General features: G+C 48.2%; 2 protein-coding genes and 1 non-coding gene across 11 annotated transcripts in view; 1 reads left to right on the top strand and 2 right to left on the bottom strand.

Annotated features, from left to right (window-relative positions):
• The window catches only part of VRK3 (VRK serine/threonine kinase 3), a 34,511-nt gene extending 22,917 nt beyond the window's left edge, over nt 1-11,594 (bottom strand). The window contains exons 1-6 of one of the 9 annotated variants that reach the window (XM_040252126.1): nt 11,491-11,594; nt 10,520-10,582; nt 5,865-5,950; nt 5,616-5,749; nt 3,988-4,137; nt 3,536-3,730 (exon numbers count right to left, since the gene is read on the bottom strand). In XM_040252126.1, the coding sequence (XP_040108060.1) occupies nt 3,536-3,730; nt 3,988-4,137; nt 5,616-5,748 (478 nt within the window). In that variant the 5' untranslated portion in view covers nt 5,749; nt 5,865-5,950; nt 10,520-10,582; nt 11,491-11,594. Of the gene's footprint in view, nt 1-3,535; nt 3,731-3,987; nt 4,138-5,615; nt 5,750-5,864; nt 5,951-10,519; nt 10,583-11,410 lie in introns of all 9 variants that reach the window. The other 8 variants (XM_040252124.1, XM_040252129.1, XM_040252125.1 and 5 more) reach the window with 8 other exon arrangements.
• Nucleotides 4,511-4,583, bottom strand: TRNAG-CCC. Its single transcript has one exon. It is a non-coding gene; the product is annotated as a tRNA-Gly (tRNA).
• A 485-nt stretch (nt 11,595-12,079) lies between the features above and the next one.
• LOC120873086 (zinc finger protein 215-like) lies at nt 12,080-25,010 on the top strand. The gene is made up of 5 exons (XM_040253825.1): nt 12,080-12,283; nt 16,100-16,192; nt 17,403-17,529; nt 18,874-18,963; nt 20,334-25,010. The coding sequence occupies exons 1-5, from the start codon at nt 12,080-12,082 to the stop codon at nt 20,342-20,344; spliced, it is 525 nt and encodes a 174-aa protein (XP_040109759.1). The 3' UTR covers nt 20,345-25,010.
• Nucleotides 25,011-26,089: the final 1,079 nt, after the last annotated feature.

Genomic DNA, 26,089 nt, shown 5'->3' with positions numbered 1-26,089 from the left:
AGAGCCTGGATGTAAACCCCTGGCGCTCCAGATGCTGTGACCTGGGAGACCCCTGGTGCATGCAAACCCGATGGATGTATGGAAGGTCCCCACATGTGCCAAAGGCAGACAAGAGTGTGGCAGGCAGGCAGGTGGCAGCTTCCGACCACCAAGAGACAGGTGACCTTGAACTTGGAGCAAGAATGCCATGCTGGCATCCATCATAACCACAATAACAGAATTCCCTGGTGGTCCAGTGGCTAGGACTTAGTACCTCCACTGTGAGGGCCTGGATTCAATCCTTGGTTGCAGAACTAAGATCTTGCAAGCCTCTCAGCGTTGCCAAAAACCCCAATCCCCACCCCCCCAAAACAAAAACAAAAAAACAAACCAGAATGCCAACAGGAAGCATTCATACGCTGTTTGCTGTTTGCGCATTGTTCTACTTGTTTAACTCTCCAACGACAACCCTGTGAGGTCAATATTAAAGCTCTCCATTTTGCAGGTGAGCCGGGTTGGGAATCCGTCTTCCAATGCAGGGGACGCGGGTTCGATACCTGGGTGGGGAACTGGGATTCCATATGTCATGGGGCAACTAAGCCCGTGTGCCAGGACTAAGACCCGATGCAGCCAAGTAAGTGAGTGAGTGAAAGTCGCTCAGTCGTGTCTGACTCTGCAACCCCATGGACTGTAGCCTGCCAGGCTCCTTTGTCCATGGAGTTCACCAGGCAAGAATGCCGGAGTGGGCAGCCATTCCCTTCTCCAGGGATCTGCCCGACCCAGGGATTAAATCCATGTCTCCTGCATCGCAGGCAGGTTCTTTACCGATAGCCACCAGGGAAGCCCAAGTAAATAAACAAATGTGTGCGTCTGTGTTTTTTTTAAAGAAGAGTGATTCCACCTGAGGATTACTAGCTGACGATCCCTCCATCTTTGGAGGGACAGCCTGACTCAGTGGTTCTCAACAGTGGGCGGTTCTGCCCCCCAGTGGGCATCTGGCAATGTCTGGGAACAGTTCCGGTTGTCATGACGGGGACAGGGGACTGGTGCTCCTGGCAGCTGGTGGGTAAAGGCCAAAGATGCTGCTAAACACCCTATTGTGCACAGGACAGTCCCCACAATGAACGCCAAGGGTGCCAAGGCTGAGAAACCCTGGCCTAGTTTATAAGAGGGTAAACAGCATACTTAAAATGAGCTCTAAGGGACCCCGGGGGGAACCTATGGAAAAGAGAGGCAACCATTCCCCCCAGAGCATCTGAAACTGAGGACCAGGGAAAGGCTCAGGCATGCTGCTGGGAGGAACACACGGGTGTGTTAAGGGGCGGCAAGTGGAGGTTCTAGAACCACACACTTTGCAGGTGTGAGTAAATTAAGGGCCTTGTGCTGTGGGGTTGTCCCAGAGGATCCAGGGGGCCCCAGTGTAACCAAGGGCTTTCCAGGTGGCACTAGTGGGTAAAGACCCTGCTGGCCAAGGCAGGAGATGTGGGTCGGCTCTCAGTTTTCCAGTGGGGACGCTGAGGGACAGCTGCTTGCCCAGGCTCACTGGGTGCACGAGAGCCGAGTCATGGCCCTACCTGGGTCTGTCTCCAACACCCAAGCTCTACGGCAGCACAACCAACCTGAGGCTCAGAACTGCCTGCACGAGTGTCTGCCTGGCACTTCCAAGTCCAAGGTCTCCTCTCAGAATCCACATTTCTGGCTGTTCCTGAAAACCTGGAAGCTCTCTGGAGCCAGGGCTAGTCATTAACACCTCTGGGTTTCATTTTCCTCATCAAGAAAATAGGGATGATGACCATACTGACATCGTGAAGCTGTTGTGAGAATTAAACTGATTAACATGAAGCAAACAGATGTCCATGTGAAAACCTATACACACACATGTTCACAGCAGCATTATTCATCACGGCCTAAAGCGGACACAGTTAAAACCAACCGATAAATAGAACCAGATGTGAAACAGACACATCTTATTCAGCCATAAAACAGAAGGCAGTTCTGACAAAGGCAACGGTGCGGGATGGACCTTGAAAACATCGTGCCGAGGGGAAGAAGCCAGACGCGAAAGGCCACACAGTGTATCACTTCATCTGCCCAAACTGTCCGGAACAGGCAAATCCACAGAGACGTAAAGTAGATTAGTCGCTGCCAGGGGATGAGAGTGACTGTTAGAGGTACAGGGTTTCCTTTTGGGGTGACAGAAATATTCTGGAACTAGATGGTGGTGATGGTTGCACACCATCGTGAATCTGCTGCAACCCACTAAATTGCAGACTTTAAAGTGGTGAATTTTATGTTATATGAATTTTATCTCAATTTTTAAAAAGGCAAAAAAAAAAATCTCACAAAACCACATAAAGTGCTTACTTAGACAGGGTCTGGGTCTGGAGTATGAATGCAGTAAATGTCAGGTTGATTAAGACTAATATTTCCAGCGCAGTTATTTTTTTCTTCATTGAAACAAGGTGTCTGACTGCATTTTTTTGTTTACCTGCTACTGCTGCTGCTGCTAAGTCACTTGAGTCGTGTCCGACTCTGTGTGACCCCATAGACGGCAGCCTACCAGGCTCCCCTATCCCTGGGATTCTCCAGGCAAGAACACTGGAGTGGGTTGCCATTTCCTTCTCCAATGGACTGCAGTGCACCAGGCTCCTCTGTCCATGGGGGTTTGTTTACCTACTGACAGTTTTTAAGCTTGGCCCTGCTTCTTCCCCTCCTGCTGATAAGGAAGCCTGGAGCTCCCTCTTTTGCTGATGGTGGAGATTCAAACCACACGAAGCTCTGGCTCATGTACAGACTCCTCACCCCCGCCTTATCTCTTAACCACAATAAAAACCTGTGCTGGGTGCTCTTCCTTGTTCTTGTAGAGCTGTTCCCTGCCCCTCACCTCATATCTCCTAACGCAAGCACCAACGTTAGGGGGCAGGGTCCATCCTATCTCTGGTGGCAGAGATGGGCTTCTCAGGTGGCGCTAGTGGTACAGAATCCGCCTGCCAGTGCAGGAGACATAAGAGATGCAGGTTCAATCCCTGGGTTGGGAAGACCCCCTGGAGGAGGGCATGGCAACCCACTCCAGTATTCTTGCCTGGAGAATCCCATGGACAGAGGAGGTTGGTGGGCTACATTCCATAGGGTCGCAAAGAATCAGACACAACTGAAGCGACTCAGCATGCATGCATCCATCCTGTCTCTGCGGGGCAGACAGAACAGTCATCAGTGCCCTTATCTCCTGGCCACACTGCGCTTGCACTCCCGTGTGAGGTCAGTAGCGGCCTCTAAACAGGGCACAAGCTCTCTGGTTAGCCACAGTTCCCACCAATCCCAGTCGCCTGACTCCCAGCCTCCTGCTGGTACTTACTCTACCTGCCCGGTAGCTACAGGCGCCTATGCTGCAGGCAACTATGGCTGCAGTCCCAAATCTACAAGAAAGCTGCCTTGAGGCAGGTCTGCTGCTGGGATACACTTTCATTTCTGTTCTCAGAAAGGGGTTCTCTCCCCTCTGCCTGGGCTCCAGGACGGCCCACCCAGCCCAGCACCTGCCCGCCTGTGCAGAGTGTACCTTCATAGAGAATGCCCTGGTCATCCCTGGTCTGCAGGCATCTCAACTTCCAGTGCTGCCCACTCTTGTCTGTCAGCACCGTCCCCACTGGCAAAGCCTCCAGCAAGGCGGTCATCCGGCTTCGCTTCAGGGTCTGAGGGCTTTGTCTGGTCGTCTGAGGGCTGCTACGGGGAGCTGGGGAACTGCTCAGGTGCCCTGCAGGAGGATGGTCAGAATAAAGGAAAGGCAGCCATGGGGATGGTAGGGAGCTGTGAGGAGAGAGGGGAGAGGTCAGCTCCGGCCATGGAGAGATGGACTGCAAGGGCAGCCTGTAGGCAGGGCGGCGGGGGAGGATGCTGGGAGGAGGGTCCAGCAAGGGGGAGGCAGGCCTGAGCAGAGGCACGGTGCCCCACTGGCAGATGACCCTCCTCTCCCCCCACCAAGAGTCAGGCCAGGTTGAGTAAAACTCTCACCTTTGGGTTTCCCACTGGTACTCAAGGTGTCTTCAGATCCAGAACTCTTGCCTTCTGAGGGGAGGGTTAGGGAGGGGGAGGCAGCACAGCTGGACCATTTCACTTTCTTGGAAGGTGTTTCAGAACTGGTGTTCGTCTTTCTCCTTGAGCCTAGAGAGGCAGACCGAATGCAGACTGCAGTTACAAAGGTCCTTTCCAGGAACCATTAGACCAGAAACCCTGAGATCATATTCAACCACTCACTTCCCTTTGACCCTCACAGCCAAGTTCTACTTCTTTTACCTGAATAATCTAAGCACACTCTTCCTTTTAGTTATTCTTTTCTTCATGGGTCTGAACCCCTTTCATACCCTCGAGCACTGTGTGGTATCCTTTATATAATCTCTTCAGATCTATCTTCCAATTCACTATTCTCCCTTAAGCTGTGTCTAGGCCACAGCTTAAAGCATACTACGAGTTTCTGATTGCCATGATGTTATTTATTTGGTTGTGCTGGGTCTTAGTTGCAAGATGTGGGATCTAGTTCCCTGACCAGGGATCGAACCTAGGCTCCCTGCGTTGGGAACACAGAGTCTTAGCCACTGGACCACCAGGAAGTCCCGATATTTATTTTTATTATCACAGATTTTATTTGGTTCTTTAAAATTCTGCCTAATCAATTCTAACTAGTTTTTGTTCCTTCATTATCAATAAGATTTCTCTGCACCCAAATCTGTGCCAGGCATGGTCCTGGGTGCTATGCAAACAATAGGTTACAATCAACAGAGCTTAAAAACCAGGATAAAACTCCTATCCTTACAGAGCTCAAAGCTGAACAGTAATATAAATGAGTAAAAGAATATATTTAGGGCTTCCCTGGTGGCTCAGTCAGTAAAGAATCTGCCTGTGATGCAGGAGACTGTCTGAAGTGCAGGAGACGCAGGTTCGGTCCCTGGGTTGGGAAGAGCCTCTGGAGAAAGAAATGGAGCAGCAGGAAAGTCCCCTGACTTTGTTTTAGTAGGATCCTTTGGACTGCCACTTGAAGAGAACCACAGGTGATGGAGAAGCAGGGACAGCAGGGGTAAGAAAGCTTCTACGACAATACTGGTGTGGGTGAGATGGACCAGGGTGGTGGGAGGAAGTAGTCTGATTCAGCAGCGATTTTTAAAGGGAGAGCTGACGAGATCTGCTGGAGGGTTGCAGTTGTGGGGTGGGAGAGAAAGAGAACTTGAGGATGACTCTAAGGTCTGAGAAACTGGACAAACTGAGTTGCTGTTACCTTGATGGGGAAGTCTCTGGAAGGGGCAGACGGGGCAACAGGCCTATCAAAAGGTTGGTTCTGGGCACGTGGAGACATGTATGGGACATCCAATAGATGTCAAGCAGGCAGTCTGATTTATATGGATATAGATTTCAGGGGAGGAGTCCAAGCCGGAGACAGAAATGAGTCAATGTCAAGTTTAGAGCTGTGAGTCTGCTAAAGATACCTGAGTAGAGACAGACTGAGTAGAGAGAGTGAGCCTGAGCTCTGGGCTTTAGTATCCACGCGGGGTCAGGCAGGCTGCAAAGGCGTCTGTGGTCTTCCTAGATGCACGCACATACACACATCACCCCTCCTCCAGGGAGAAGCACAAAGGCCCGGTTCTTACCTTGGGAGGATGATGTAAACGGTTTGACAAAGGACTGGGACCCCTCATGTTTCTCTGTAGGCGAAGGTTTTCCGCAGTAGGGGCAGAACTTGAACGTTGCTTCAATACCTTTGCCACAGTCTGGACAGATCATGCTAGAAAACAGAATGGCGGGGGGGACAGGAAGCTGAAAAACTTAATCTATTGCTGTTGAGTAGTCACCTGAGTTCCTCGGTGACAAGAATGCAGAAGGAAGAAAAGTTATCATACCTGGAATACCCTCAGAAAGTAGCCTTTTTTTTTTTTCTGGCCACACCCTGTGGCATGCTGGATCTTAGTTCCCTGACTGGGGCTCCCTGCAGTGGAAGCACAGAATCATAACAATTGGACCACCAGGGAATTCCCACAAAACGGCCACTTCTAAAATGAGTTCCTGCCCCATGTCCAGTCTCTCCCTAAGGGCCCAGGGCAGGTACAAAGCAGAACAAACGCAGAGTGAAACTAGAGAGCTCACAAAAGGTACAGGAATGCCTTGAGGTCAGCAGAAGTTGGGCAGGAGAACTGCCCCAATCATGGAAGCATTGAGGGTCTTCAATTGTAATTGTGATGCTCATCTCTTGAACCACGTGATGGGGATGGGAGGAACGGTTAGTGCTCACCAGATAGCCACATACTCCCCCTGCAATTCCCAGGGTTTCTTACAGTGAGATTGGGGCCACATGACTAGTTCTGGCCAATGGGGTGTGAGCAGAAGTCATTTTCTGGCCAAGGTAGTTAGGGGCCCCAGTAGCTCCTCTGCCAGCCGTCCTCTGCAGGGATGGCCCTCAGGAGGCAGAGGCACGAGATGAAGGGCAGCTGCCTGGTCCACACTGCAAGCCCATGATTGGCAAATAAACTTTCCTTATACAAACCACCAGGATTTCAGGGTTTATTCGTTACTGCAGCATAGCCCACCACATCCTGACTTAGTCAGATAATGGATGTTCACTATGATACCCTCTAAGCCTTGTGTATTTCTTGAGTATTTCCTAATACTTTAAACAAAAACCAAAGCCAAAATCACACACAGAGCTTGTGACAAATGAGGACACAGCAGGTATATTCACTAGCTTGGGCAGCCACAGCTCACTCCCACAGACTAGATGGTTTAAGACGACAGGAATGTATTTTCTCACAGCTTTGGAGGCCAGAAGCCTGACATCAAGGTGTCAGCATTTGGTTTCTTTGGAGGCCTCTCTCCTTGGCGTGCTGATGGCCACCTTCTCACTTTGTCCTCACGTGCTTGTCCCTCTGTCTGCAATCTAACCTCCTCCTCTTATAAGGACACCGATCATATTGGATTAGGGCCTTAGTCTGTTTAAATGGCTATAATCAATATTATAATGATATAATAGTAATAAATATAATAAATATTGCAGACATGGGATTTCCCTGGTGGTCCAGTGGTTAAGAATCTGCCTTGCAATGAAGGGGACGTGGGTTTGATCCCTGGTTGCGGAACTAAGATCCCACATGCCATGGAGCAACTAAGCTTGAGCACTGCAACTAGTGAGCCTGTGAGTCACAACTAGAGAATCTGCACACCTCAGCTAAGACCCAACACTGCCAACAAAACTAAACAAAACAAAAAAGCCCATAGCCTGGGTGGCTTACAGACAATAGAAACTTACTTCTCACAGTTCTAGAGACTGGGAAGCCCAACATCAAGGCACCACTGTGGTTGGGTCCTGATAAAGGCCCTCTCCTGGGCTACAGACTGACAACTTCACCCTGTGTCCTTATATGCAGGAAGGGGCTGGGCAGCTCTCTGGGTCTCTTATAAGGGCATTAATTCCATTTATGAGAGCTCCACCTTCACCAGGACTTCCTGGTGGCTCAGACGGTAAAGCGTCTGCCTACAATGCGGGAGACCCAGGTTCGATTCCTGGGGTGCGAAGATCCTCTGGAGAAGGAAATGGCAATCCACTCCAGTACTCTTGCTTGGAAAATCCCATGGACAGAGGAGCGTGGTAGGCTAGAGTACATGGGTCCCAAAGAGTCAGACATGACTGAGCGACTTCACTTTCACTTTCCACCTTCATGACCTACCTCCCTCCCTCCCTCCCAAAGGCCCCACTTCCTAAAACCATCACATTGGGCATTTCAACATATGAACTTTGGGAGGACACAAACATTTAGCCCACAGCAGGCCCACCCTAAAGACCTCATTTTAATTACCACTTTAAAGGCCCTATTTACAAATATGGACACATTCTGAAATACTCAGGTTGAGGGTTTCCATGAACGAATTTTCGTGGGACACAACTCAGGTCATGAGAGCAGGATGAAACTAGTTCATAACAGAAGTAGAGAAATTCAACAGGGATAACAGTACAACAGGCACTTTCAATGAATATATTTTAAACAGCAAAAGGAAAAAAAGCAAAATTATTTCATTTGTTCTTAGTGTACAGTCCTGGTTATTAGCTGGGATATCAAAATCAAAGTCAAAATAAACTTTTGCTCTTGACTTCATTTACCCTTGCAAGACAAAGGTTTTTTTTCATTACTTTTATTTATCTTTGACAAACAACAACTGTCTATATTTAAAGTGTAAAACTTGTGTGTATAAGTATATGCCTGTCTGTGCTCAGTTGTGTCCAACTCTTTGTGAGTCCACAGACTGCAGCCCGCCAGGCTCCTCTCCCCATGGGATTTCCCAGGCAAGAATACTGGAGTGGGTTGCCATCTCCTCCTCCAGGGGATCTTCCCCACCCAGGGATTGAACCCACCCACCCCAGGGACTGAACCTGTGTCTCTTGGGTCTCCTGCACTGACACGCAAATTTTGACCCGCTGAGCTATCAGAGAAGCATATATATATATATATATATATGACACGGAGAAGGCAATGGCACCCCACTCCAGTACTCTTGCCTGGAAAATCCCATGGATGGAGGAGCCTAGTAGGCTGCAGTCCATGGGGTCTCGAAGAGTCGGACACGACTGAGCGACTTCACTTTCTCTTCTCACTTTCATGCATTGGAGAAGGAACTGACAACCCACTCCAGTGTTCTTGCCTGGAGAATCCCAAGGATAGGGGAGCCTGGTGGGCTGCCATCCATGGGGCTGCACAGAGCCGGACACGATTGAAGCGACTTAGCAGCAGCATATATGACAAACTGAGATTAAAACAGTGATCATAGTTCAGGCATAAAAAACCAAAACTGGGTGGTCACTGAGGATCTGTGAGAACTCGAACTTTCTGTGACTGCTGCCTAACCCAAGGACACAGTGTTTTGAAACATCTGTTACCTGGCATCTTGTGTGTCAGGGTTATTTCCCCTGTAACCAAACACCCACTTTGGATCCCAACTAATTCTTGCTTAACAAGCACCCTTACTTCTTGCCAGCTCCAATTGTAATTCTTGATAAACAACTCATGTAACTAACTGTGGCCTTGCAGTTTTTGCCTTTAGCAGCCTCCTCCACTTGTAGTCCAACAGAACACAATTCGAGTTGCTTCTTTTTATTTTATCAAAACACGAATATATGTATACCTTTTAAAAATAAAAGTGTTTATTGAATTTTTCACAACATTCTCTTTTACATTTTGTGTTTTTTGGCAGCCAGGCACATGGGATCTTAGTTCCCCAATAAGGAACTGAACCTGCACCCCCTACACTGGAAGGTGAACTCTTAACCACTTGACCACCAGGGAAGTCCTGATGCATTTATTAGGAGGTTCTCAAGTGCTTCTTGCATCTGGGTCTCCTGGGCTGCAGTCCTAACAAACCTCAAATAAATGCCTATTTTAACCTGGTCCCCATTTCTGAGATTGTGGTTAACAGTATACATTATGAAACAATTACCATAATAAAACGAACTCACATATCCACCACCTCTCATAATTCCAACCTGTGTGTGTGTGTGTGTGTGTGTGGGGTGAGGAAACTTGAGATATACTCTCTCGGCAAATTTCAAGTATACACCCACATTATTACTTACCATAGTTTCCACGTTATACATTAGGTCTCCAGAACTTAATCATCTTACAGTAGGAAGTCTGCACCCTCTGATCAATATCCCTTTTCCCCCACAGCTTCTGTTATTCCACTCTGTTATCATGAGTTTGACACTTCTTTTTAGATTCCACATATATGTGGGATCATGGCGTATTTATCCTTCTGTGCCTGGCTCAATCCAATTAAAACATTTTCCTTTATTCACTTTAAAGGCTGGTCTCTGTTGCAATTGCAAAAAGGGGAGTCCTTACAGTCCCAGGCTTTAGGCCCAGGCTGCCTGGATTTGAATTCCAGATGTGCTCTTTGCTGGACATGTTACTTACCCTCTCTGTGCCTCAGTCTTCTCAATGGTGAAATGGGGCTTTTAACAGTTCCTATTTGACAGAGTGGCTTCCTGGGTGGCTCAGTGGTAAAGAATTTGCCTGCCAATGCAGGAGATGCATGAGATGTGGGTTTGTTCCTAGAGTCGGGAGTATCCCTGGAGGAAATGGTAACCTGCTCCAGCATTCTTGCCTGGAAAATTCCATGGACAGAGGAGCGTGGCAGGTTGAAATCCATGGGATTGCAAAGAGTCAGACACAACTGAGCCTGCTCACATTTGAAAATGGTTGAAGGCATAAATGGAATACATTTTTATCAACTGCAAAGAACAGGAAAGTCCTTTATGTTACTGGTTATCATCTTCCATTTGTTAATATTTCTATTCCTCCCTTTTCTCTTTCTATATCTTAAGCTCTGAGCCTCTCAGATCTCTCTAGTTCCTCTTGGGGCAGACTCATGAAACTCCAGTGTCTGCCCTTGAAACCACTGCCATGCCCATGATAACTTTCCTCCTGGGAATGAAGTCTGAGAGAAGCAACACACAAGAGATGGAGCAGGAACAGGCTGCTGGTGGGGAGGCATGTGCCCGAGGGGATGGTACCTTTATGGGATCACGATCTGGCCCTCAGATTCACTGGGCTGGAAACTCCATCTTAACTGTGTCCTGTAAATGAATAAACGTGGAGAGGCTGACTCAGGCTTGCTGTACATGGGAGTAAAAAATGATGATTGATGTTTATTGAGAATTGGCTACGCAACCAACACATGCTATGTTCATTCATTTATTCAATTATTCACTGAACTCCTACAGCAGCAAAGGAAATCAACAGCTCCTGACCTGACAAAGCTCATTCTAGTGCGGGAATACAAGCTTAATAAACAAATAAGCAAGTAACTTTAAAAAGTCACACGAGGAAAGAGCTATAGTAAACTCTCAATAAATATGTATAGAAGAAAAGAATCCGAGGGCTGGAAGTCACCATTTTAATGTCATCTGGCTAGCTCAGGACTCAAAACCAAGGCTCCAACACTCAAGTCGGTCTTTATCATTCATTCATACATTTTCTTTATTGACTTGTTCAATATTTACTGAACATATGGAGTGTGTTAAGTACTGTATTCCTCCTGGCAGGTCCTGAAACGCAGCACAGCAAAAGAGCTAATGGCTAGACTCCACCTTAGGGCAGGAGGAATAACAGTGAAATGATTTGCCTCGGCCCCGCCCTCCGGAGGGACCACGGATGACATAGTACCAAGGCGGGGCTTCCGTCACACTCTCCATTAGCTTTGCCCGTCTCCGTTGTATCCACGCCCACCACCAAGACCGGACAGCTCCAGCTGACAGGTTATCTCGGAGGCCAGAAGATTCTCTCATTCTGACCCGCGATCCCCGCTCCCGAGGGCTCAGTCTCCCACAAAGGGTCGCGCTGACGTCACAGGCACCACGACCGAACAGTGACTAGGCCCCTACTCCGCCTCGTCTTCCCCTCACCTCTGGATTTGGCGAGCTGAGTGGGCAGACAGATATTTGCAGCCACACTCTCTTGACCCTCCAGGGGAACTGGGACTCACCTTCTCAGTTGCCCTGCGGAAACTTCCGCTAGGGCGGGAGGCGCTGCGCGCGCATCCTCTCGCCAGGCGGACTGCGCCCGCGCAGCCTTTGCCGACTTCCCGACTGCCTGTGGGCTGTGCCTGCCTGGGAACTCCATTTCCCAGGCACCTTTGCGGCAGGCCAGTCCGGTGACTCAAGGCTGGGGGATGGATTATTCCCTCATCGCCCAACCCTATTCCACCTTTAGTAGAACGCTTCCTGTTTCGACTGCGCATGTGCCAACATAGGGCCAATCGTAAGGCGGGATAAACTCCGATGCATTTTCCCGCCAATCAGAGGTCACAGTCTGATTTCTCCCGCCTCAACTCCGCCCCTTACCATCGCGCGTCTTCTCAGGAATTGTTTCCTCCTCATATGTTTCCATGGCGACACTCTGTCTCCTTCAGAAATGGAAAACCCTCTCAGGCTTCTCGAAAAGGCAGAAGAGTGATTTGGTTGCCCATCAAAAACGTGTCTACAATACCCAAATGCCATCTGGGGCCGTTTGTTTTTCTAGTCTATTTCCCAGCGTGCTCAGCGGGCCCGCTAAAGACAAGGAAGCTGGTGGAGATGCGAAGACAAGGGAAGGCCTCCGCACAGCCCTCTGGGAAACAATCCTGGGCTCTGGCTCAGAGGCTCCTGGGTGAAGTAGTCGTGAAGATATTCGCCCGGCACCGGAAGTGTATACGAGTAGGCGCTTGTGAGAGCAGTCGCGTCTCCGCCTCTCGCCTGGCTGGCGCCGTGTCTGTTAATCCGGTGGACTGCAGTCTCGAGGTGAGGATATACCGGGGCTGGGCTCACTGAGGACTCTGGAGCCTTGTGGGCAAGGTCCTTCCCGAGGGGTGACGGAATGCTTCTGGGGCTATTTCGGCTCTGGGCGCGTTGCCTTGGGCTGTGGTTATCTAGGTGGAGCCTCGAACGCTGGTTCGGAATAAAGGATCAGGATCCTGCTAACGTGCTTCCCTGGTAGCACAGTTGGTAAAGAATACGCTTACAATGCAGGAGACCCAGGTTCGATCCCTGGGTGGGGAAAATCGCCTGGAGAAGGTAATGGCAACCCACCTGGGAAATCACATGGACAGAGAAGCCTAGCAGGCTTCAGTCCTTGGGGTCGCCAAGAGTCGGACGCGACTAAATCACCACCACATCTTGCTAAAGTGCTTTCCAACGCTAACCGGCCCCCCTGAGAAGAACGATTCTATTTCATTTTATTCGGATGATGAAACTGAGACAGAAGGAGGTGAGTTGCCTGAAGTCGTTGGCAGAGCTGGGCAGGATCTTGGGGGAATGAATGAATGGGAGTTCGTTAGGAATTCAAGATATTTACCATTCATTTGAGCGCTGTCTGTGTGCCAGGTGCTGTTGTCACATTTTCTCTTGTAATCTCCGCAGCAGCTACCCCGTCATCAGAATTTTCTGGATTTTAGAAAGTTAATAGTGTGTGTATTTCATAACTGGGGCTTCCCAGGCGGCTCAAGGCTTCCCAGTGAGTGGTTCAGCGGTAAAAAAAAAATCCGCCTGCCAATTCAGGAGACGTAGGAGACGCGAGTTCTATCCCTGGGCAGGGAAGATCCCCTGGAGGAGGGCATGGCAACCCACTGCGGTATTCTTGCTTGGGGAATTTCATGGCCAGAAGAGCCTGGCAGGCTACAGTCCCTAGGGTTGCAGAGTCAGACTCGACTGAGCACGGGGGCACGCAGGTGGATCAGTGGTGAAGAACCCGCCTGCTGATGCAGGAGATGCGAGTTTAATCCCTGGGTGGGGAAGGAGGAAGAAATGACAACCCGCTCCAGTGTTCTTTCCTGGGAAACCCCATGGACAGAGAAGCCTGGTGGGCTACAGTCCATCGAGTCGCAAGCCAAACAACAGTATTTCATAATTAGGCCACACCCCCAGTGATATCTGGGGCAATTCTTGGAAATTGAATATTTCTGCTGGAAAAGGCGTTAGTCACACTGAAGGAGAATAAAGACTATGCATAGCTTGTGGCTATTTGGGTTCAGTTTGACTACCAATTTATGAATGAAGTTCTGGTTCTAAGCCTTTTGTTTTTAGAATTGTAGATAAGAGATTGTGGGTTGGTTTTTTTCTGCTTCATTTTGTACATGTAGAAAGTGAAACACAAAAAGGGTGAATGATGTGGCTGTGGTCCCACACCAGGAAGAGGCAGGACTATCTGGCTCCAGGGCCTAAGACTTTCCAGTCTGGTAATGATTTGCCTTAAGTTACTATGACAGTGGGTGACCTTGAGCTTCACCTCAGGGCTTCAGTTTCTTCCCTCCCAGGTCTAAGACTTTATGAGATTTGGACAGAATGGGATTTGAAAACTGTCCATAGAGTTATCAAATTCAGATGTCTGAGGGCCAGGCAGATAAGGAAATGAAGAGAAAAGTCTGGGTGAGGACTGTCCGGCCTCTCAGAGGGATCATCCCATCTAGGGGGTGGAGAGCTCTAAATGGCTTCCAACAAACTATCTCTGTGGGAATGCAGACCCCATATGGCCAAATCCTAGGATTTTTCAGAAACTGGAAATTGAATTTTTAGGTGAAATCTCCCAGCTTTTGAGTTTGGGATTACATAGAAGAATTTTCTGTCAAAGCATTCTGTGCCAGGGCTTTCCTTGTGTCTCACTGGTAAAGAATCTGCCGCTAATGTAGGCGACCCGGGTTTGATCCCTGGTCTGGGAAGAGCTCACATGCCATGAAGTGGCTGAGTCTGTGTGCCACAACTACTACTGAGCCTACCCTCTAGAGTCTATGAGCCAAAACTGCTGAGGCCTGCATGCCCTAGAGCCCATTCTCCATAAGAAGGGAAGCCAGCGCAATGAGAAGCCCGCACACCACAGCACAGAGTAGACCCTGCTTGCCATAACTAGAAAAAAGCCTGCACAGCGATGAAGACCCAGTGCAACCAAAAATAAAAATTTTTAAAGAAAAACAAACCAAACATTCTATGCCAACTCAGGCCAGATAAAACATCTGTGGATCAGACATAGAACAGACCTGTGATTGCCCGTTGGGAGGGGGGCTGAGGGAGGGATGGATTGGGAATTTGGGATTAGCAGATGCAAACTACTATATATAAGATGGATAAGAAGATCCTACTGTATAGCATAGGGAACTATACTCAGTATCCTATAATAATGGAAAAATATGAAAAAGAGTATACATATATACATATAACTGAATCACTGCTGTATACCAGAAACTAACACAACATTGTAAATTAATTATACTTAAAAATTTTTTTTAAATCTGTGGATTGACTTATACTCACAAGTCAAGTCTTAACCTCTTTGTGCTAACCTCTTTGTGAGGAAAATCCTTGTTGTGTAAAACATTAGCTCTTATTATAGTCCTGAGGTTTCTGTGGTGGCTCAGCGGTAAAGAATCTGCGTGAGATGCAGGAGACCCAGGTTTGATCCCTGGGTCGGAAAGATCCTCTGGAGAAGGGCATGGCAACCCACTCCGGTATTCTTGCCTGGAGAATCCCCATGGACAGAGGAGCTGGGCAGGTGACAGTCCATGGGGTCGAAAAGAGTTGGACATGACTGAGCGACTTGCACTTCACTTCACTTCTTAGGCCTATCACATTCCATTATCTGCAGTCACAAAATCTAGAAAGCTCTGAAAACCAAATATCTTTTCCATGAATTTGATGCCTGAACCTGACTAGAAATGCTGTGATTTATTACTTTTAATTATCCTGGCTAGAGTGGACATTTTTACCTCCACTCTGGGAATATTGAAGTGTTCAGTTATGAAATACTCCCCTTATTCCTTTCCCCTCCCCCTGGTACTGGGATTTTAATGAACTACACCATATATGGTGGATTACCTTTTTATAATCTGAAAATTGCTGAATTTAAAGCATACTTGGCCCAGAAGCTTAAGAATTATGGACCCATGGTGTTGCTTCATGGTGTGGAATGCTTTCAACACCCATAGACATATGCCACTTAGGAAGCACAGAGAGGCCACGCCAGTGTACCGTGTTTTGTCTATTATGAGTTGAGAGTAACCCAGTGGGCAGTGACCATATTTTTTTTTTAAGTGAAGTAAATAGAATGGTAAACACCCTAGTCCACCCTACTTTGTAAGATGAAGTATTGTTTCACGAAGCTTTTGTACAGTTATGTATGCAAATGAGAAGTCATAGTATATATTATCTTTGTTACTGTGGGTCATGGTTAAAAACAAAAGTTGAAGAAATCATGCTGTTGTAGAAATAACAACAGTCTTGGAGGCGTGCCTGAACTCTAGTCTTAGAGATGATATAAGTCCCTACTGTGTGCCAGGCACTGTGCCCACAGTGGTGAGCAAGACAGAAGGTTCCAGCAAGGTGAGAGATCTGAATGTCCACATTCTCCCACGTGGGTATTTACGGACTGTACTTAACCCTGACAAGTGCTAAGGAGGGCTGTATAGGCTCTGAAGCACTGGGGCTGGGTGCTTTTAGTAAATAGAATTGCTGTGATTCCTGCAGGGAGACACACGTCCTCACTCCTGCTTCTGGACGTTTTGGGAGCTCCTCCAGCATGGCCACAGAGTCAGCCCTAGGAGGAAGGCACACTTTCTCCCAGTTTCCTAGTCCTTTCTGCTGCCCTGCCAGCCAGGATTGTGGAGGAGGAGGAGGAACTTAAATGAGGAACTGGTTGTTGGGTCTCCATCAGCTACGACTGAGGTGAGTCAAGTGTCCCTCTCATCCCAACCTATCATCCCCAGAGGCTGCACATCTGGCCTGCCTTGTTCCAGCTCACTGTCTTATGCCCGCCTCACCCACCCCCAATTAGTCTCAAAGGAAAGCTCTCACACTGTCACTGTCCTGCCCAGTACCCTTCCAGAAATCCTTACTGCCCCCTGGATAGAATCTAGCTTTCTCAGCCCATCCCTACATGGCTTGAGTCCTGCCCTCCTCTCTCCTCTTCTTCCGTTTCCCTCACACAAGCTGTACTACTCCCTTCTTGGCCGTGTGTGAAAATGTTACTTCATACTTTCCAGCTTCCTGCCTTTGATCAGGCTCCTCCCTCTGCTAGAGTATACTGCAGCCACTATCTCCAGCTGGTAAAGCTTGCACAGCCTTCAAGACTCAGTTTATTCTCCCCACCTTTCCTGGGCAGCATTAGCTCCTCCCTGCTCTGGTCTCCCAGGTCACCCCTGCCTCCTCCACTGTAACACAGATCCACCAGCTTGGGGTGTCTCTGCCCATATCTGTCAGTCCCATCAGACTCTGCACTCCACAGGGACAGGTACTAATTGGGACTCATCTCTGGGTCCCTAGGAACATTACTGGTCTGGCATACAGAAAGCCTTGAGGTGTTTGTTGAATGAATGAATGAAAATGGAAATGAAACAGAAACAGACTCACAGACATAGAGAACCAACTTGTGGTTGCAGAGAGGGGAGGGGGTTGGGGAGGGATGGACTGGGAGTTTGGGATGAGCAGAGGCAAACTGTAGAATGGGTAAACAAGGTCCTACTGTATAACTCGGGGAACTATTCAATATCTTGTGATAAACTGTAATGGAAAAGAATATGAAAAAGAATGTATATACAACTGAATCACTTTTCTGTACAGCAGAAAATAATACATTGTAAATGAACTATGCTTGAATTTTTTAAATAAAAAAATCTTTTTAAACTTAAAATCTTGAACACTGAAAAAAGCAAAAGTCAAGGTAGGTGGATGTTAGGCTGAGGCAGACCTGCCTCTGTGACCTTGAGGGGATAGCACATCTCCTTTTCTAGCCTCCTTTTCCTTGCCTAGAAAATATGGGGTCTCACATCTGAAGCTTCTCACAAGATGATTTTTTCCAGAGGCCTGGCATGTGGCGGATGAGGGTGCTGAGGTGAGCCATTGGCCCCTCCCTGACCCCAGTCCCGTTGCATTCCAGGAAATTGCCACCCTCAATGACATAGCCATGGACTTCACCTTGGAGAACTGGGAACAGCTGGGGCAGGGGCAGGGAGACCTGTTCTGGGACACGGCTCTGGACAACTACCAGAACCTCTTCCTGCTGAGTGAGTGCCACCCCTGCCCTGGGAGTCATCGCCCTGCTCAGGGATCACCCATGGCTCTCTGTCACCTATGGGGTGATCTCCTGGCTCCTGAGCGCCTCAGATCACTGTGCTTAGTTGCTTGATTCTGCGACATCAGTAGTGCCTGGTGACCTTTTTGATTGTCGCCACTTGGGAGGAGTGGAGGGTGTACTCCTAGAATCCAGTGGGTGGAGCCCAGGGTGCTGCCACACACTCCAGAATTTCAGGGATTATCCAACCCCAAATGTCAGTACTGCCTGGGAAGAGAAACCTGTGCTTGCCCTCTAGCTCCATCAGCACTTTCCTTTTCCTTAAAGTAGACGAATTCCTCCAGCTGACACTTGAGGGGCTTTGCTGCTTTAAGACAAACTGCGACCCCTTGACCACTCCCTACCTCTCCCTTGCCTGGCTTGCTCACTGCTCATTTTATGGTCTGTCTCCCTCTGCCGGATGCGGGCAGGAACCCGTGCTGCTCCCTGGTGAAGCCCCTGTGTCTGGAACAGACAGTACTGGCTTTGGGGGCTCAATGAATAGAAGAGGGAGCAGGAGTCAGCGTGTTAGGAACTAGGTCTTGTGCCAGGCCAGCACTTAGAGTGCTCTCCTCTAGTCCTCCAGACACTCATCTGTGTTTATTTATTAGCGGTGTATTCCTTTCCTGTAGCTGCTTTTACAGATGCCACAAGTGTGGCTGAAAACAACATACTCTGACTCTGACTGTTCTGGAGATGGGTCTGACTGGGTTAAATCTGGGCATGGGCATAGTTGGTTCTTTCTGGGGGCTGTTGGGGAGAATCTCTTTCCTTGTCCTCTTTCAGCTAAAAGCCAAATGAAACCTACTTGTGCTCATGGCTTCTCATCTTTGAAGTCAGCGATGGCTGTCTCCCTGCTGTAGCATGCATCCCCTGGGATCACAGCTCTGTTCCTGCCCTTGAGGAAGCTTGCAGAGGGTAGGAAGCAGGACTGGTCTTTGGGACCCCCAACACACTCTCATCATGGGGCCTATCTTATGGAGGCCTCAGGTATGTCCAGTCCATGGGAGAATGAGTGAATCATGGATGACTGAGGAGGTACATGACTCTCCCTGGCAACTCTCTTTTATCTCTCAAGAGCTGTTACAGATCCTTTGTGTCCCCAGCCCTGGTGGTCACATCTCTGATCACCCTGGATTGTGACTGGGTCCCTCTCCTCCACTGGGCCAGGAACCCTGCAGAGCTGGATCAGGTGCTGAATAATCATCAGGACAGCCAGGAAGTTCCTGTTCAGCAGCCCGATGGCCCCCCATGTTGATGTCATCTGGTTGGTGACAATGCCTTTCTCTCCCTACAGACCCCCCCAGACCCAACTTGACCTCCCATCTAGATGGTGGGGAAAAGCTGGAGGCCCTGGTGAAAGAAAGCCCAGAATCAACAGACGCTGGTGAGTGGGCAGCCAGGGCCCGCCCAGGGGAGTGTGGAGGGAGCTCATGGGGTGTGGTCCTTTGTGGGCCCTCTGTCTTTAAGACCTCCCTCCTGCCCAGGAGGTCTCCTGGAACATCTCCACCCCCTGTCTCTCGGCTTCACTCTGCCACGCACTGGCTTCAGGTTAGGGAGCCTCACCCTGCATACCGTATCTCCGTGTATCTCTGTGTTCAGCACATGGCTATTCTGGGGCCCTTCCTCTGTCCCCTCTGCATCCTTCCAGACTCAGCAGGGCTCAGCATTCCATTCTCTGAGTCAGTCTCTCCTCCTTTCTGTCTTGTGCCCCCTGAGCACTGTGGATCTCCCGGTCTACCTATTTCACCTGCCTTCAGGCAGGCCCATCCTTCCTTCCTGGCCCAGCAGATGGCCTGTCTGTTAGTGACTCAAGCCTGGGCCTAAACACTGCTAAGAGCATTCACTCTGCCCTCTCCCAGGCCACAGTTTCTCTGGGGGATTGGTCAGGCAGTCAGGATTCCTGGGTGTGCTGGTTGAGACATCCCTGAAGGGAGAGTCAGGGGCCCTCCCTGGGGTGCCAGCAGCTTTTCTCATTGTTAGACTGTTCACATGAGGAGAAGGGCCCCTGAACCAGAGGCCATGGTGTGGGGGCCGCATGGCTCAGTCTCAGCCTGCACCCTAGCTGTCAGCAGGCAACTCTGTTTTTGGTTCACCTCTCGTGAGCGTGGACCTTCTGTAGCCTCCTGTTGAGCACACAGGTGTTTCACTTGGACACAGGCACCATGGGTTTCCTTTTCTGCCACCTTAGCATCCAGGCTGACTCCAAGCTTGTATAGCCACATCCAGATAAGTCCTCCTGTGGTGACAGTGGTATTGCGTTGTCATCATTTATACTTCTTTTCCACTGAGTACACTTCTCTAGGAAGTATGCCTTAGCTGATGGGGCTGATGATGGCAAGTACCCCTCTGGAACCTCCATGCCTGCCCAGCACCACCCCCACCTCCCCTTTTTCTAAATATCTATTTGACTGTGCTGGGTCTTAGTTGTGTCAAGGTCTCCATTGTAGTACATAGAATCTAGTTCCTTGGTCGGGGATTGGACTGGGGTCCCCTGCCTTGGGAGCATGAGTCTTAGCTACTGGGTCACTAAGCAAGTCCCCCAGCTCCCCCTCCTAACACCTCTTGAAATGGGCTCTTTTTCCTGTGATGTCAGTACCCCCTGGGTCACCGTGCTGGCCCTGTCTCCTTCATTCCCTTCCGAGTCAGGACTGACTCAGGATGTGTCACCTGTTCTCCTTTTTGTTTGCTCTTAGCCTGCAGCTCCTGTCTCTAACTCCCAAGAAATGAGACATTTGCACTTGCCCTCTCTTTCAGGCATAGCTTAGACTTCTCCTCTGCCTCAGGACTTCTTGGAAGAAGGACTCTTCCAGGAGATTACTGAGACTTTTTCCAAGGATGATCTCTGGAACTCCCATTTGGGAGAAGCCTCCATAGGCCAAAGCTGGTTAGATAGTTTTTTAGGAGATTCAGAAAGTCTTCTGAGGTCTGATATTACCAGTCTGGAAAAATGCAAAAGCTACCAACTCAAGAGCCATGAACTCAAGATAGACCTCAGTCCCGAGTCCCACCTTTCCCCAGGAGTGGGTTCCATGACACCTGATCTCCCTGAAAAGAGCCTGGCACCAGCTGAGTCTCAGGAATGTGGGAATGACTTCGGGTGCTACTCAGACCACAGCCAGCAGGATACCATCCAGGGAGGGGAGAAACCATGTAAGTGCAGTGAGTGTGGGAAGAGCTTCAGCCAGAGTCACTGGATTCTTCACAACAGGGAGCATCCCACTGTGCTTCAAGAGTATGAGAAAGATCTCAGCCAGAGTTCCTGCCTTTTCACAGGAACACATCCTCACACAGGCTACACATCCTATGTGTGTAACAAGTGCGGGGAAACTTTTAGTCAGAATACACACGTTCTGTGTCATCAGAAAGTTCACACTGAAGAAGAACCATGGGAGAGTCAAGGTGGTGACTGTCCAGCAGATCACAACTCACAGCCTTTTGAGTGTCATAAAGCACCCCCAGGTAAAACCTACAATTGTAACGACTGTGGCCAGAGTTTTAGCCAAACTTTTCATCTCTCTGTGCATCAGAAGACCCATACTCAGAAATGCTACGAATGTGCCAAATGCAAGGCAACCTTCAACTCCAACAGATACCTCCTTCAACATCAGAGAATTCATGCTGCCAAAATGACCACTGAGGATCAGAAGTGTGGCAAGGCCTGCAGGCAGAGCTCCTTTCTTGTCCAACAGCAGTCTGTTCACACTGCAGAGAAGACTTATATGTGTGATGAGTGTGGGAAAACCTTTAGCCATAGCCTGGCCCTAAAGATCCACCAGAGGGTTCACAGTGGAGAGAAGCCTTACAAATGCAACGAATGTGGGAAAGCCTTTTATCGGAACAGTCACCTTAGTGAACACCAGAGGGGTCACACGGGTTACAGGCCCCACAAATGTCACAAATGTGTCAAGAGTTTCAGCTGGCCCTCTCACCTGATTTGACACCTGTCCATGCACGCTACAGAAAAGCTCTACAGCTGTGCCAAATGCGAGACCTTCAGCTGCAATGAACACCTTGTTCAGCACCAGAAAATCCATGCTGTGGAAACCCTCTATGGATGTCAGGAGTGTGGTGAGCGATTTGTTTGCTGCTCAACCCTAACTTGCCACCAGAGCATTCACGCTAGAGAAAAAGGACTCAGTGAGAGCCGGGAGAGCTTTTGTGAGAAACCTGAGCACAAAGAGCATGCAGGGATCTGTGGGAAGTGCTTTAAGTGTAACAAATGCGAGAAAACCTTCAGCTGCAGAAAATCCCTGACTCAGCACGAGTTGATTCACACCAGGGTGAAGCCCTTTGAGTGTAACCAGTGTGGGAAAGCCTTTGGGCAAAGTTCACAGCTCATCCGGCACCAGAGGATCCACTCTAGATTGAGATCATACAGATGTGGGGACTGTGGGAAGGCCTTTATCTACAGTACCTCCCTCATCAAACAATCCCTCCATGGGATTGAACACCCTTTTAAATGTAACGAATGTGGAAGGATCTTCAGCCAAAGTGCACATCTCTTAGAACATCAGTTAATCCACACTACGAAGAAGCCCTTGAAACCTAACAAGTGTGACAAAGTCTTGGCCCACAGTAACCACCCTATTCAGCATCAGGGAACTCAGGCCGGAAAGAAGCCCTTTAAGCAGAATGAATGTGGGGAAATTATCCAGGAGAGCTTGTGCCTTTCTGAGCACCAGGGAGTTTACACAGATGAGAAGCCCTATACGTGTGGTGACTGTGGGAGAACCTTCAGCCTGGGTGCTCAGCTCGTTTACCACCAGAGAGTTCACACCGGAGAAAAGCCTTACATTTGTCAGGAATCCGGGAAAGCCTTCCGGCAGGGCTCGTGCCTTTCTAAGCTTCAGAGAGTTCATACCAGGGAGAAGCTTTATGTGTGCGCTAAATGTGGGAAAGCCTTTGCCCAGAAAACAAATCTGATACAGCATGAGACAACTCACACAGGGGAGAAGCCTTATGCTTGTGATGTGTGTGGGAGAGCCTTTCGCCTTAGGGCCCATCTCAGTCAGCACCAGAGAATTCACACCCAGGAGAAACCATATCAGTGTCAACATTGTCAGAAAGCCTTGTGCTGCTGCTCAGGTCTCAGCTGACAGCAGTGAGTTCACACTCCAACGTAGCAGGTAGCAATCCTCCCCATGACCCCTGGGTAGCAGCAGGCTCCCAGACATCTGAGAATGTTCCTCTGAGGCCCAAAGTTGAAACCATCCCAGTGTAAGCCCCTCCCTGCCATGAGTAATTAATCTCTCTGGTAATAAAGATTGATTAGAAAATTTGCACATGTTTCATTAAAACAATGAAAACTGGAGCTTTGGAAGTCAGGTAGACTGGACCCTGTTCACTGAGTTCAGTCCGAGTTCTGCCATCTGCCAGGTGATCTACAGAGAGTCATGGAACCTCTCAGGGATTCAGTATCCTCATCTGGAAGATGGGCACAATCCTAGTTACTACCTCAAAAGACTACTGTGAACATAAATAGATGCAAAGCACTTAGAACCAAGTACCTGTCAGATAGTGAGTACTCACCAGGTGTGAGCTACAAATATGCATCAGATATAACAAATACACTCTTTTACATTAAAACAAAGAGATGATTCAGTAACCCTCTATTTGTATTCAACTGCAGTTACTGTTGTTACTAATATTACTCATGGCTTTAATTTTCAAAGTTTTCCTTCAGTATACCCTTGGCTTAATTGTTTCCAAAATGTCAGCACTTTGTTCTTTATTGAAACAAAAAAAAAGTCTAGCCTTTTCCTTCCCTTCATCTCAGGTCTGTCCTAGTACTTTCTTAACTAACCCACAAAAAGCCAAGAAGAATCTGTAACATCTAACATCTCACAGAAAGAACTTTCTACTCCTAGCTTCCCAAACCTCTCACTCAAAAGGATCCCTGCACATCCACATGCTACCTCTTCCCATAGTCTCCCATTTCAAATGGTTGGTTAAATGATGAGACCAAATTTATCATGAAAGTTAAAGCTGTAAATAGCTGGATTCAGTTATGAAAGCTGCAGTGGATATCATTGTCTCCACATGGTTCACACGATCTATGCAGAAGATGTGCTCTGCGCAAAAATAGTGATGCACAGAAATGACTTCTGGAATGTTCCTCCATCATTTGTCCAACCTGGCCACTCACGGGCACTTTACTATAGGCTCCAAGTTGGGGAACACCAATACTTTAAAGTGCTGCCCTTGCCTTGAATCTTCTGGAATCAAGGGAAATGAATGGCCTCATTTCATAGAGGAGCGCTCTTTGTTGCCAGGTGATTCCTTGGAGTTGGAGCCCTCGCATTCACTGCTCGCCGTGGCCAGGCCTGTTCTACAACTGAGTCTCACTTCAGGGAACCACATGACCAGCTCTTTTGATAGCACCTCCTCGGCTCTGAGCTTTTGTGTCCCACTTGCTACATGATCCAGTCACCTGTTTGCTGAAGCACAAACAATCTTACGAAGATACTAGACTCTGGCACATTTAATATTCTTTTATATTTTTCTTTTTTTAATATAAATTTATTTACTTTTGGTGCTAAAAAATGTTCAGGAGTCTATGCTCTGGGCCCCTGGGATATTTAAAACCTTGCACCTTGAGTTGCACTGGTTGGTTTGTTGAAAATGGGAACTTACCGGCTGACCACACCACAGTGGGGAGTGTACTGGTTTTCAAATGGCTGAAAACGTCCAACTTCTTCTTGCCTTTTGTATCTGAGCAAGGGGCCTGATAATAGGGGCAGGAACTCAAATTGCTAAGTGTATTCAAGCAAGAGTTTTTACACCAAAGATAGAACTCAGAGGCCCTGCGGAAAGTTGGCAGCCATTTGTGTGTGTGTGTGTGTGGTATCTATGTAACTAATAATCTGTGTTCTGTGGACCAGGGTAGAAAAGCCTACCCTCATGTTTGAGTGTGTGTTCTCTGATAAAAAGTTTTTGAGTTTCTAAGGGTTAATTGGTTTTCTCAGCTCAGTGCCACACACCCGGCCAGGGGCTGGGCCAGGGGCTGGGCATGCACAGTCACTAACTGTCGAGTGCTCACAGTTCTGGGAGGAGCGGGCTCCTGATGGTGAAAACCATCCCATGATGAGATGGTTAATTCTGTTTTTCCAAAGCCCGGGAGGGTCAAGGACAACTAGGGAGCCACTCATTTTCAGTTGTTTGTCAGCACATCATCAACCAGCAATTTTCCATCCTCATTAGTTCTGCCTAATCAAGGAGGAAGTATGGACTGCATGTTGTTTATTCTTTTCTAGTTACAAAGATACAGTTGGGCTCAGGCAAGAGTTGTTGCTAGAATTTAACATTATTTTGCTCTCCTGGTACTTATTTTACTTTCCCCTCTCCCCCTTTATCCTCTACTGATGAGAGATACCAGTTTCCCACTCCTGGAAAGGTAGTAAGTCCTCTTTAAAAATAAATCAATTTAAGTTTTGTTTTTTTTTTTTTAAAGCTGATCTGAAGGAAAATGTATGGCACACATTTGCAGCTAAAAAATTGGATGGCAATATATCACTGAGGTTGGGGAACATTCAGCTAAAGCCTTGCATCCTGCCAATGGATAAACCAGATTGTGCTATGGCAACCCAGTTGCCAGATCTGATAACTGTGTGTCAGATCACAGTACCTGTTTATTCCCCTCACTAGTGCTTCATGTTCACTGTGCGTTGGCAGGGGTGGGGCTGTATCTGCTCTATCCACCTGAGAGACCAGTGTCCCCTTTTGAGTCTGTTGATCCCTCTTGGTCACCCCAGTGAGAAAGTAAGTAGCTTTAACACTGCCTCACTCCAGGACTCCAAACTCTGCACTTTGGGTGGGCATTGCTGTCCATTGAAAATGTGCAAATTTCCATTCATGGCAAGTGATGCTGATCATTCAATCATAGTTGTGGTTGAAAGTTTTTAAGGACATAGACTGAAATTAGTAGACTCTTCAGACAGGCAGTGGCATCTTAGCCATTCTGCATGAACCAAGGAGGTGGCATGTGGATACCTAACATTGAGAAGTTACTGGTCTGGGAAAATCATACCTATTAAAAGAAACGGTGGTTTCAAGGAGCTGGGGGAAAAGGCAGTTTTATAAAATGCCCACTTAGTAATGGGCAAAGGATCTGCATATAGATTTCTTCAAAGAAGATGCACAGATGGCCAACAAGCACACGAAAGATGTTGAACATAAATTAACAAGATGCAAATCCAGACCACAATGAGATGCTACCCACTAGGATGGCTATAATCCCCCCCCAAAAAAGTCATTTCCCTGGTGGTTCAGTGGTTAGGGCATGGCACTAACACTGCCCTGGTCTCAGGGTTCAATCCAGGTTGGGGAACTAAGATCTCAAAAGCCGCATGGTGCAGTAAAAAAAAAAAAAAAAAAAAAGCGATTATTATATGAAGATTTCCTTTTGTGGGGGCCGGGGGGCTTACAGCATTTAATTGCTTGGTTTTGAAACTTATGGGTAGACTTACCTCTCTGTTGGTAAAGAAAGTCCCAACAAGATAGAAACGAATTGT

This window comes from Oryx dammah, unplaced genomic scaffold, assembly GCF_014754425.2.
Source record: "Oryx dammah isolate SB20612 unplaced genomic scaffold, SCBI_Odam_1.1 HiC_scaffold_13, whole genome shotgun sequence".
NCBI lineage: Eukaryota > Metazoa > Chordata > Mammalia > Artiodactyla > Bovidae > Oryx > Oryx dammah.
The sequence above is the reverse complement of the archived record's forward strand: the minus strand, read 5'-3'. Positions and strand labels throughout refer to the sequence as shown.

Bases quoted from the DNA above. Each gene is read 5' to 3' on its own strand.
- LOC120873086 (XM_040253825.1), top strand. From the start codon at position 12,080: ATGCGAAGACAAGGGAAGGCCTCCGCACAGCCCTCTGGGAAACAATCC. The intron at 12,284-16,099 runs GTGAGGATATAC...CCAGTTTCCTAG, and splicing joins CGGTGGACTGCAGTCTCGAG to TCCTTTCTGCTGCCCTGCCA. The intron at 16,193-17,402 runs GTGAGTCAAGTG...GTTGCATTCCAG, and splicing joins CTCCATCAGCTACGACTGAG to GAAATTGCCACCCTCAATGA.